Genomic DNA, 12342 nt, shown 5'->3' on the forward strand with positions numbered 1-12342 from the left:
TTATTTGCCCATATAAAGTCTGTTAAGACTGAGTATACTTTTTTAAAGAATGTCTTCGGTGGGTAATTGGTATTACCGGAAATAGATACAAAAACTTTGGCAACTATGCCATTCTAAAAAGGTTTATTTTACATGTAAGATTTCTGTGAAGATTGTTCCATTTAATGAAATCTGCTTTCATATTAATGAGTAATGGAATAAAGTAATCTATATACTTTTTGTTGTTTATTTTCACAATTTAGCATCAAGTATTTAATATATTTTGTAGTCTTCTTAAATGATTGCTGTAAATCGTGAGTTAATCTTTTTCCTATTGCCATTTTTTTGTTTTTTCCACGTACATTTTATAACCTAAGATTTTTGAGTATTCTGAAAATATTTTTGATAAGGGGGCACTGAGTTTTCAGTATTGGTCAGATATATCAGGAGATCCTCTGTAAATAAGTTTAGTTTATATTCATGTTTACCAATACTGATTCCTGTTACATTTGAGTCCTGTCTAATTCTTTCTGCAAGCGGTTCAATTGCCAGTGCAAACACAAGGGCATAGAGAGGACATCCCTGTCTTGTGCCCTTTTATAAAGCAATTTCATCAGATAATTTATTATTCGTGTATATTTTGTTATATTGTATTATTTTAGCTGGAAAGTTGAAAGCTTCCAAAGTTTTAAATGGAAAAAGCCATTCAAGACGATTGAAAGCCTTTTCAGCATCAACAGACATTATTGATAAATCGTTTTTTATATATATTGTATTAAATATATTTTTTTGTAAGTGTTTATTTTTAATAAACCCTGTTTGATATGTATCAAGTCTGGTAATTCTTTTGCCATTMTATTGCTTAAAAGCTTTGTAATTATTTTGTCACAATTTATGGGTCTATAATAAGCAGGGGACTCTCCAGATGTTCCTGGATTTAATATAAATGAAATAACTGTTTGATACATGGAACTAGGAAGTACTGAATTAAGTGACATGTGTGTTGCCATTTGTGTAAATAGGGTGGCTACTTTGTCCCAAAATGTTGAATAGAATTCTATGGGAAAGCCATCCATTCCTGGTACTTCTCCCTGTGTGAATGTTTTAACACTATCTAACATTTCTTCTTGAGTGATTTCTGTTCTTTATAATATTTGTTTTTGTCTTCTGAAAGTTGCTTCAGAGTTGTTGAGTCTAAGAAGGTCCATCCACCGTTTAATTCTGATTTATATACATTTTCATAGAAACGTTTAAAATGGTCATTAATCGCATTGTTGTTTCGAATTACCGCTTTTAAAATGATAACTGGTTTAGCATGTATTCATTTTGTGAGAGCTGTGAGATATTTACCAGGTTTATTTGTCATTAAGTAGTATGCTTTATTTGAGTTTAACCTGGCTCTCTTCAGCAGTAGTTCAGCAGTAGTTCAGACATTTTATGTTCATCTTTACCTTGTAAAGATAGTAAGTTATTTAAAATGTTCTTTATTTTTAATTTCTAAATCATATTTAACTTTATCAGAGGATGAGATTATCATTCCCCTAAAGTTCGCCTTAAAGGCATCCCAAATTATATCGGGGGTTGGCTTTTCTCTGTCATCTATGTCTACATTTGTGATGGTAAAGAATAAAAACATTTTGTTGACATATTTAATAAAATTCGGGTCCAGAAGATCGTTCCTCAAATTCTGTCGCTAAATTTATTTTCTCTTGGTGTAATTAAGCATGATGCCAGAGAATGATATGATATCTCTATATCAAACATTTTTGAATCCAGTAAATAAATAAAAATGGTAAATTCTTGAATAGCTTTTCTTACTTTGAGAAAAAAAATGACTAGTATTTTGTAGTTGGGAATAGTAATTATTTGTAGAGATTACATTTTTCAGCATCTTTGGAGGCTCTCTAAATGTCTTTTTTATTACTACGTCTGTTAATCTTATCAAATGTGATTTAGGTTGCCTGCTAAAATAATAGTTCCTGTCTTGATTTGATCTAATATAGATTTCAAGCTATCTAAAAACACCAGCTGCACTCTTATTTAGAAAAATCACTGTTCCATTGCCTGCCTTTCGTCCATTTAAAGGGATATCAACCAGATTCCTATGGCTTCCTCAGGGTGTGAACAGTCTTTAGACATAGTTTCAAGCTTTTATTCTGAAAAATGAGTGAGATTTATCAAATCGCGTCAGTGGATAGCTGAATGTCCTTCCATTAGTTAATGCGCGCGACACTGTTAGCTAGACATTTTCTTTCTCTCTTATATTGAATAGTTTACAGTCTGGTTGAAATATTATCGATTATTTATGTTAAAAACAACCTGAGGATTGATTATTAAAAACGTTTGACATGTTTCTACGATCTTTACGGGTACTATTTGGAATTTTCGTCAACCCTTGATGACCTGCCTAAGGCTGTGGAATACTGAACATAACGCGCCAAACAAATGGAGTTTTTTTGATATAAAAATTATCTTTATCGAACAAAAGGAACATTTATTGTGTAACTGGGAGTCTCGTGAGTGCAAACATCCGAAGATCATCAAAGGTAAGCGATTCATTTGATTGCTTTTCTGACTTTCGTGACCAATCTACATTGCTGCTAGGTGTTTGTAATGTTTTGTCAAGTGATCGATAAACTCACAAACGCTTGGATTGCTTTCGCTGTAAAGCATATTTTCAAAATCTGACACGACAGGTGGATTAACAACAAGCTAAGCTGTGTTTTGCTATATTGCACTTGTGATTTCATGAATATAAATATTTKTAGATTTTTTTTTTGAATTTGGCRCTCTGCAATTCAGCGGTTGTTGATGAAAATGATCCCGCTAAAGGGATCCGTGCGTCAAGAAGTTAACAAAGCACATATGAGAAAAATGCTACAGAAGTTCTATCAACACATTGACTGTACTACTTGCGCTGCTAAAACACTCGATCACTGCTACTCCAACTTCCGGGATGCCGAATCTGATCACGTCTCCATTTTGCTCCTCCCTTCCTATTGGCAACTACTCAAACAGGAAGTATATGCTAAGGACTATTCAACGCTGGTCTGACCAATCGGAATCCACGCTTCAAGATTGTTTTGATCACGCGGATGGGAATATGTTTCGGGTAGCCTCCGAGAATAACATTGACGAATACACTGATACGGTGACTGAGTTTATCAGGAAGTGAGTAGGAGATGTTGTACCCACTGTGATTATTATAACCTACCCTAACCAGAAACTGTGGATAGATGGCAACATTCGCGCAAAACTGAAAGCGCGAACCATCGCATTTAACCATTGCAAGGTGACTGGGAATATACAAACAGTGTACTTATTCCCTCTGTAAGGCAAACAGGCAAAACATCAGTATAGAGACAAAGTGGAGTCGCAATTCAACGGCTCAGACACGAGATGTATGTGGCAGGGTCTACAGACAATCTACAGCCAAGTCGCGGACACCAATGTCTTGCTTTCGAACTAGCAAAACACCTTCTTTGACCTCTTTGAGGATAACTCAGTGCCACCGACGCAGCCTGCTACCAAGGACTGTGGGCTCTCCTTCTGTGGCCAACGTAAGACATTTAAGTGTGTTAACCCTTGCAAGGCTGCCAGCCCATACGGCATCCCTAGCCGCATCCTCAAAGCATGCGCAGACCACCTGGCTGAAGTGTTTACGGACATATTCAATCTCTCCCTATCCCAGTCTGCTGTCCCCACATGCTTCAAGATGTCCAACCATTGTTCCTGTACTCAAGAAAGCAAAGGTTACTGAACTAAATGACTATAGCCTCGGAGCACTCACTTCTGTCATCATGAAGTGCTTTAAGAGACTAGTCAAGGATCATATCACCTCTACCTTACCTGACACCCTTGACCCACTTCAATTTGCTTACCGCCCCAATAGATCCACAGACAATGCAATAGCCATCACACTGCACACTGCCCTATCCCATCTGGACAAGAGGAATACCTATGTAATCCTGGTAATTGACTATAGCTCAGTATTCAACACCATAGTACCTTCCAAGCTCATTAAGCTCGAGGCCCTGGGTCTGAACCCCACCTTGTCCAACTGAGTCCTGGACTTCCTGATGGGCCGCCCCCAGGTGGTGAAAGGAAACAACACCTCCACTTCGCTGATCCTCAACACTGGGGCCCCACAAGGATGCGTTCTCAGCCCCCTCCTGTACTCCCTGTTCACCCATGACTGTGTGGCCACGCACGACTCCAAATCAATCATCAAGTTTGCAGACGAAACAACAGTAGTAGGCCTGATTACCAACAATGACGAGACAGCATACAGGGTGGAGGTAAGGACCTTGGGAGTGTGATGCCAGGGAAATAACATCTCACTCAACGTCAACAAAATAAAGGAGCTGATCGTGGACTTCAGGAAACAGCAGAGGGAGCAGTATCACCGCCTGGTACGGCAACTGCACCGTCCGCAACCGCAGGGTGGTGCAGTCTGTCCAACGCATCACCGGGGGAAAACTACCTGCCCTCCAGGACACCTATAGCACCCGATGTCACAGGAAGGCCAAAAAGATAATCAAAGAGAACAACCACCCAAACCACTGCCTGTTCACCCCGATATAATCCAGGTGAGGTGAGTATAGGTGCATCAAAGCTGGGACCGAGAGACTGAAAAACAGCTTCTATCTCAAAGCCATCAGACTGTTAAATAGTTAAATAGCACATTAGAGGCTGCTGCCCTACAGTATATAGACGTGAACTCATCACTGGCCACTTTAATAATTTTTACATATTTTGCATTACTAATCTCATATGTATAAACTGTACTGTATCCTATTCTTCTGTATCTTAGTCTTTGCCACTCTGACATTGCTTGCCCAAATATTTATATATTCTTATTTTCATTCCTTTACTTTAGATTTGTGTGTAGTGTTGTGAAATTGTTAGATATTACTTCTTAGATATTACTGCACTGTTGGAGCTAGAAACACAAGCATTTCGCTACACCCACAATAACATCTGCTAAACACGTGTATGTGACAAATAATTTGATTTGAATAACTTCCATTTCAAATTTCCACTCGGGCAGCCCTGAGATCCAATAACCGAGCATGCATAAAGCACTTCGCTTGAGACTGTTTTATTTAAGTGCGAATGTATGTAATGCGTTCTAGTGTGCCCAAAGTCGTTTTCCAGTGCGTTGTCTCCATTATTTCTTGATGTGAATCAGTTCTAGCGTATTAATGTTTTATGGAAATAGGGTTGGAAATAGGTGTTTCCATAATGACAATCTAAAGAGCCAAACTACAACTGGTAAAAATGTGTCACAACGTCCACACGTGCTGCTCTCTCTCCTCTCGCTCATGTGACTCGGACAATAACTGTAATGCTCTCTCAGCGCACACAGGCACACCCATCCCCACCACTCACTCAACAACAGCCTACCTCACTGCCTGACAGTCAGCAGCAGGTCACAGTGAAATATATATTTTTAAAGAAATGCAATGTTGGCCACTGTGCAACTTAGAAATAGCCCAAAAACCTGCAACCCGCAGCCAAAACAGTTTCACCCGCGACATTGTTTTCAAAGTAGCCCAATTTGTCGGGAAAACCGCTAACATGGCAATACTGCCTGTAGAAATGTGTCAACATCCACTGAAGTCACTAGCAAGTTTACTAGACGGCTAGTTGATGGCTACAGACCTGCTAGTTTAGCTAACCAAGCCATCAGTCCTAGCTTGCTATTATGAAAATCGAATTCAGCCAGGGGCACAATCGAATCTAATAAATACTCCAAACAGCCTACACGATGCTCAGAGGCATCCGCATGGTCCTAAAGCAGACCTTTGCCTCATTTTGTATCACATTCCAATGATAAAACTGGGGGGGAACAAAAGTTGCGCCCCTGAATTCAACAATACCAATAGTTCAATTCAGCTTTTGTTTCAAAACCTCAAAAAACCTCAAACAAAACATGTAAAAATTTACAATATCCATTGAATTCTACCACGCAAATGTACCGTGAGTTGTAGAGAAATAATAGACGCTTTAGAATGCCCTTCATTAAAAAGGAGTATTCTACAGGACTGTTTTGCTAGCACAGACTGGAATATGTTCTGGGATTCATCCAATGGCATTGAGGAGTATACCACCTCAGTCACCAGCTTCATCAATAAGTGCATCGACGACGTAGTCCCCACAGTGATCGTACGTACATATCCCAACCAGAAGAAATAGATTACAGGCAACATCCGCACCGAGCTAAATGCTAGAGTTGCCGCTTTCAAGGAGCGGGACTCTAATCCGGATGCTTATAAGAAATCCCGCTACGCCCTCAGACGAACCATCAAACAGGCAAAGYGTCAACAAAGGACTAAGATTGAATCCTACTACACCGACTCTGACGCTCGTCAGATGTGGCAGGACTTGCAAACTGTTACGGACTACAAAGGGAAACCTAGCCACGAGCTGTCCAGTGACGCAAACCTAACAGACGGGCTAAATGCCTTTTAATCTCACGTCGAGGCAAGCAACACAGAAGCATGCATGAGAGCACCAGCTGTTCCAGACGACTGTGTGATCATGCTCTCCGTAGCCAATATGAGCAAGACCTTTAAACACGTCACCATTCACAAAGCCAGACAGATTACCAGGACGTGTACTCAGAGCATGCACGTACCAACTGGCAAGTGTCTTCACTGACATTTTCAACCTCTCCCTTACCAAGTCTGTAATACCTACATGTTTCAAGCAGACCACCATAGTCCCTGTGTCCAAGAAAGTGAAGGTAACCTGCCTAAATTACTACAGCCCCATAGCACTCACATCCGTAGCCATGAAGTGCTTTGTAAGGCTGGTCATGGCTCACATCAACACCATCATGCCGGAAATCCTAGACCATCTCCAATTCGCATACCACCCCAACAGATCCACAGATGATGCAATCTCAATCGCACTCCACACTGCCCTTTCCCACCTGGACAAAAGGAACACCTATGTGAGAATGCTGTTCATTGACTACAGCTCAGCGTTCAACACCATAGTGCCCACAAAGCTCATCACTAAGCTAAGGACCATGGGACTAAACACCTCCCTCTGCAACTGGATCTTGGACTTCTTGATGGGCCGCCTCCAGGTGGTAAGGGTAGGCCTCAACACGGGGGCTCCTCAGAGGTATGTACTTAGTCCCTTCCTGTACTTCCTGTTCACCCACGACTGTGTGGCCAAGCACGACTCCAACGCCATCATTAAGTTTGCTGACAACACAACGGTGGTAAGGCCTGATCACCGACAACGATGAGACAGCCTATAGGGAGGTCAGTGACCTGGCAATGTGGTGCCAAGACAACAACCTCTCCCTCAGCGTGAGCAAGACAAAGGAGATGATTGTGGACTACAGGAAAAGGAGTGCCGAACAACAAACTATTATGCCCAGTACATCACTGGGGAAAAGCTTCCTGACATCCAGGACATGTATATACTAAGCGTTGTCAGAGGAAGGCCCCCMAAAAATTGTCAAAAACTCCAGTCATCCAAGTCAATAGACTGTTCTCTTTGCTACTGCACGGCAAGCGGTACCGGAGCACCAAGTCTAGGTCCAAAAGGCTCCTTAACAGCATTCTCTCAACCAGCTTCACCTGGAATTCAAGATGACTGGTACTGTATGCATTGTATAAGAATAATGAAACCATCTACTATTTGTTATATTCAGCACTTCAAAAAGAACAGTTTTAACATTTGAATCTTGTATTTTTTAGTTGTTAAAATTGCATAAATAAATAGTTAGCATTATCTGATGTATTGGTGACTAAACTAAATGTTGTCATAGTAATTCACAGAAAACATAGATTTTGCATGAATGACTCATGGATGAAATGTGTGAAACCCAAATTAATGCACAATAAAATGTTTTGAACATAAGATAGGGGGTATTACAAGTGTTATCAGTTTAAGAGTTAAAATTCACCYCATAACTGAAAATCACACCAATGCGATTAAAAAATATAATCAATCAAWMCATCCATCCACTCCCCCTGTTGTATGTCTTATAAATTATGCACAATCATGAAATATACTAAACTTCAAAAGGTATTTATAATAGAATGTGATCGACTATGATAAACTGTCTTCTCAGTTCGATTGGTCTTGCTAGATGTACATTTTATTAAGACATATACCTACAATGTACAATGTTAAGTGATAATAATGACAAAAAAATAATAATTTAAGATTGACCATTTATAATATCAAACTTAACATTTTTTATATTTAAATAACAGACTGCAATTATAGCTGTCCATCCAAACTCTTAGAAGAATGCCAAAACATTTCAATCAAACTGCAACTGCAAAAGACCCATTAATTTAGATAACCTTTTGTGCAAACAGTACATAAAAAATCTCATCCAATTCCTGACATTGGATCCACTGACGTTGATAACCTCTCAAACCCCAAGTGTACTTACACAGCCTTTCGCCTATACAGCTGACACCAGTGGTGTAGCGGAGGGTAAATGCACATACATGGGAGCATTACTTTACTCACTGCGAACAGCATTTACCCACCAATCTTCTTTCTTTCTTTACATGTGTATATACACATACATATATATATTACTGGTTGGCACTACTGCAGCTGGTACACACAGTCAGTATTGGGGTACGGAGGAAGGTTGAGCTGGTACTTCTTCTCCATGGCAGGAGGCACAAAACGTCCCCCCAGATAGTGGTAGCGTCCACAGAAGTGTTTTGCTGACTTCTTAGGGGCAGTCAGGGAGATTAGCATGTCTGGCTGGAGTCCATCTGTGCTGCCCTGCTCCACATCCCAACCTGAAGAGGACATGTACAGTATGGGAGAATATCTCCATCCCAATAGAAACATTTTGGCCGAACTWATAGACTTAAGGCACACTATATTGAACCTCTGGATTCAACAAATAACGTTCCTGATGGTTTCTGAACAAGACTGCCCAAAATGTGGTTTTTAAATCAAGGCATTTTCTTATAAGCTTTTTTTTGTTTTTGATAACGTGTTAATAAATCAATTGAAATATCTGGTGGTGACCCACAGAAATGCAGGACTGATTATGGCAAGTCAGTTTATATTTGGCTTGGCTAGCTAGCTTGCTAATATGATTTGACTAGTGCAGCAACACCAGATCAACAGTATTAGCTATTTAGCCCCCTGCCCCAGTTCCTAGAGGGAAGTGGACTGCGGTGTGAGGGGATGCAGAGGCTCACTCCGTTTGTTGCTTTTCTGGACCACTGCTGAGGGTTGGGGGGTCTTACTGCCACTTTTACAGTTGCCAAAGCATCACCCAGGTGGGTGCTACATTTCAGTAGTGGATGATCCAGCCTACCTATGGAGGAGGAGCTGCGACTATCCAAGACGACTAAGTGCCCATTGTGGAGCTCYGTGGCCTGTCTGTCTGAAGGTCTCTGTACCATCTATGCTCCCTCTTCCTAAGACACTACCTTTCTGTACTGCCTATCATCTAAAGACTTTGAAGACCATCACCCAAATACTGCCAGATTTTGCTAAATTGCTTTATTTTGTTTCTAAACCAACTTTGAGATTCTCCTATATAAAATCAATTATTACCTTGTGATTGAGATATAGTAGAGACTGGATATTTTTACTCAACTAGCTAATCAGTGAAAAACATCTATACCTGCCCTCTAGATTCTAGTTTGAAGTGAGTTAAGGGCCCACCCACCTGAGGGGATGTCAATACTAACTATGGGTACAGTGGTCTTCTTCAGCACGTCCAGGATGGAGCCAAAAGGCTCCCGCACTGCACCTTTGAAGCTGAAGCCAAAGATGGCGTCTATCACCAGGTTGTAAGCCTCGTCGACCACCATTGCCTAAGAGGATCATCTCTGTCACTGTCAGAATTAACACAACTGCACAGCATCACATACACACTCCTAGATAAATACATCAACAACCTTTTGTACATCAACACTGACACTCACAGATAAACTTATGTGAGGTAGCAGAGGAGTCAGGACACACACCTAACAACCAAATAGACTTTGTTCTGAGGTTAACACAGGAGCCACAGTTCACTAGTACCTCAGGCATTTCAGTTAGGAAAGGGATGTCCATCTTCTCACACTGAGTGGTCAGACCCTGGAACAACAGTTTGTTTGGCCTCTTTGGGTACAGTATGGTGGGTGCATAACCCTGTAGTCACAGACAAAGCATCAAACACAAAGAATCACAGATTATAGGCATGTTACTTAGCAATGCATACTAATAGGTTATATAAGCCTATTTGATGCCAATTTAAAAGTCACTTACTATTACAGAAAAAGCACAACACAGCATTGATTCCAAAAGCAATAGATGCCTTTAAGAAAAACGTGTTAATTATAACAAGAACCAATTCTCTAATATCTACTGCATGCCTTGATATTTGGAAACATATCAGATGAGAAGGATGAAACACTCACAAAGAGTTTGAGATGTCTGGCACAGACCAGGCCATCTCCTCCATTGTTACCTGGGCCACAAATCACAAGCAAAGAGGGTCTGGCTATGACCAGAGAGCTGGTGGGGTAGGCCTGGAACAGAAGACAAGCAACAGGTGAATAAAAAGGTAGCCTAAAAGCAACACTTAAAGCACATGTCAACCTTAAAACCACTTCAACCAGCCTAAAGTAGGGCCCTCATGACTCCCAATTGTGAAATGTCTAATCTACACTATGCAGAGTCTAAATTGAGTTAAACTTGTGCTTCTGAGATTTTCCAATGCTGAACAGCGCACAGCTGTGGCATTCACCATCTCACAGCACCTTGGGCAGTACCAGTCATTGTAAGAGACACTCCTAGGGGAAATGCCGAGKCTCACCCTGGTGATTGCTGTAGCACAGCTGAGCCCAGCCAGCTCCATCAGCTGGTCCACACTGAAGCCATACTCTGAGAACAACTCCTCGTCAATTTGCTGAGCCTCCTCCTGCCTGAGGATACAGATAAATATATCACACACATGCAGGCATGCATACACACAGACCTGACAGACACACAATCATCCTTATTCTTTACCCAAGGTATTTTATGGACTGGGCCATGGTGGATGCTTGTCCACTGAAGCACTCCTTATATAGACTATTTGTCAGACTGACCAATGGACATGCCCTCCTGTGGGAGAGGACTGTGGTTGCCCTTAATGTCACAAGGAACCCAATCCTAAACAGAGCCCGCAGCCTCAACATCCAGTTGGTTCAAACACCTGGAAGAGGGAACATATTCACATTCAATGAGAGACCCATGTTTGAATGTAATGGACACGGAAGATGACAGGTGAGTAAACAGGTGTTATTGTTATTGCCTGGGTGCCAGTCCGTTTCTGCGCCCTTGCCAACTCCTTATGGAATTGTCATCCAAAAATGTTTGATTTGACAATGGAGTTGGCAGGAGCACAAACAGATCGGGGGCCTGGCTTATGTTATTGTGCTTTGTGCATGTATGTGCTTTAAGCTATGGTTTTCTCAAAATATATAAATAACTTAAATTACATTTACATTTACATTTTAGTCATTTAGCAGACGCTCTTATCCAGAGCGACTTACAGTAGAACCAAGAAAGAGCTCTGCAGTAAAACATCTAAATAACAGTTTAAACAGAACTATGCCTAATACCAAGCAAGCACAACACTGAAAACCTCCAACTTGCCTACTAGTTTGACTTGCTCACATCCAAAGTGATTTGAAAGATGATTAGTAAGACTCACCAAATGCACAATCTTCTAGATTAAAAGGTTGTTAATCTTCAAATATTCAATTGCACAATTTACGAATCAAATGACACAATTTAAATCGCCTTTAAAACCGTGTGTCTGGTGCAGTTTGTTACGCGAATTGCTTGGCATTTACTTCCTGTATAAACGGAAACCGTTTCTTCTTCTTCTTTTGGGATCATCGCGTTCGCACATTTGTTTGTGCATGCCGCCACCTACTGTGCAGTAATGTGTTCTCAATCACGTTATATTTTGTGATACAAAAATAAAAAGGAAGGAGGAAAGGAAAAAATGGCACCACTAACCCTACACCTATATACCACTATTTCATCACCCTACTTTAACTGATCCGACACCAGGCTGATGGCCTGAGAGGACGAGACTCTTTCGTTCAACAGATCTTGTAACTCTTCTGCAGTAAAACCCTTTTACACCCATGTGCCTCTTAGCAGCAGCCACCACAACATCTATTTTCTGGGATTTACATTCCATTTCTGCGGTACAGTTTATAACTAGGAAGCCTACGCCTAATACTCACCCTTGACCCATTATCCTCTAATCTCTTCACTACCTCAGCATATAACACCTTCTGTTCTACTCTGACCCTTTCAACCTCAACCTGTCTCTCTTGCACCAGGCACTTCTGATCCCCAAAAACATGG

The 12342-nt window shown here is 40.8% G+C and overlaps 1 protein-coding gene across 1 annotated transcript; it reads right to left on the reverse strand.

The window, feature by feature from the left end:
* Positions 1 to 8079: 8079 nt before the first annotated feature.
* On the reverse strand, positions 8080 to 11814 carry naxe (NAD(P)HX epimerase). Its single transcript, XM_023975502.2, has 7 exons — positions 11675 to 11814; positions 10987 to 11173; positions 10793 to 10901; positions 10395 to 10505; positions 10015 to 10125; positions 9656 to 9803; positions 8080 to 8768 (listed from the first exon to the last, which is right to left on the reverse strand). Exons 2-7 carry the CDS (start codon positions 11154 to 11156, stop codon positions 8566 to 8568), a joined length of 852 nt encoding a protein of 283 aa, XP_023831270.1. The 5' UTR covers positions 11157 to 11173; positions 11675 to 11814; the 3' UTR covers positions 8080 to 8565.
* Between the last annotated feature and the right edge of the window lie 528 nt (positions 11815 to 12342).

Source organism: Salvelinus sp. IW2-2015, linkage group LG30, assembly GCF_002910315.2.
Source record: "Salvelinus sp. IW2-2015 linkage group LG30, ASM291031v2, whole genome shotgun sequence".
NCBI classification, from domain to species: domain Eukaryota; kingdom Metazoa; phylum Chordata; class Actinopteri; order Salmoniformes; family Salmonidae; genus Salvelinus; species Salvelinus sp. IW2-2015.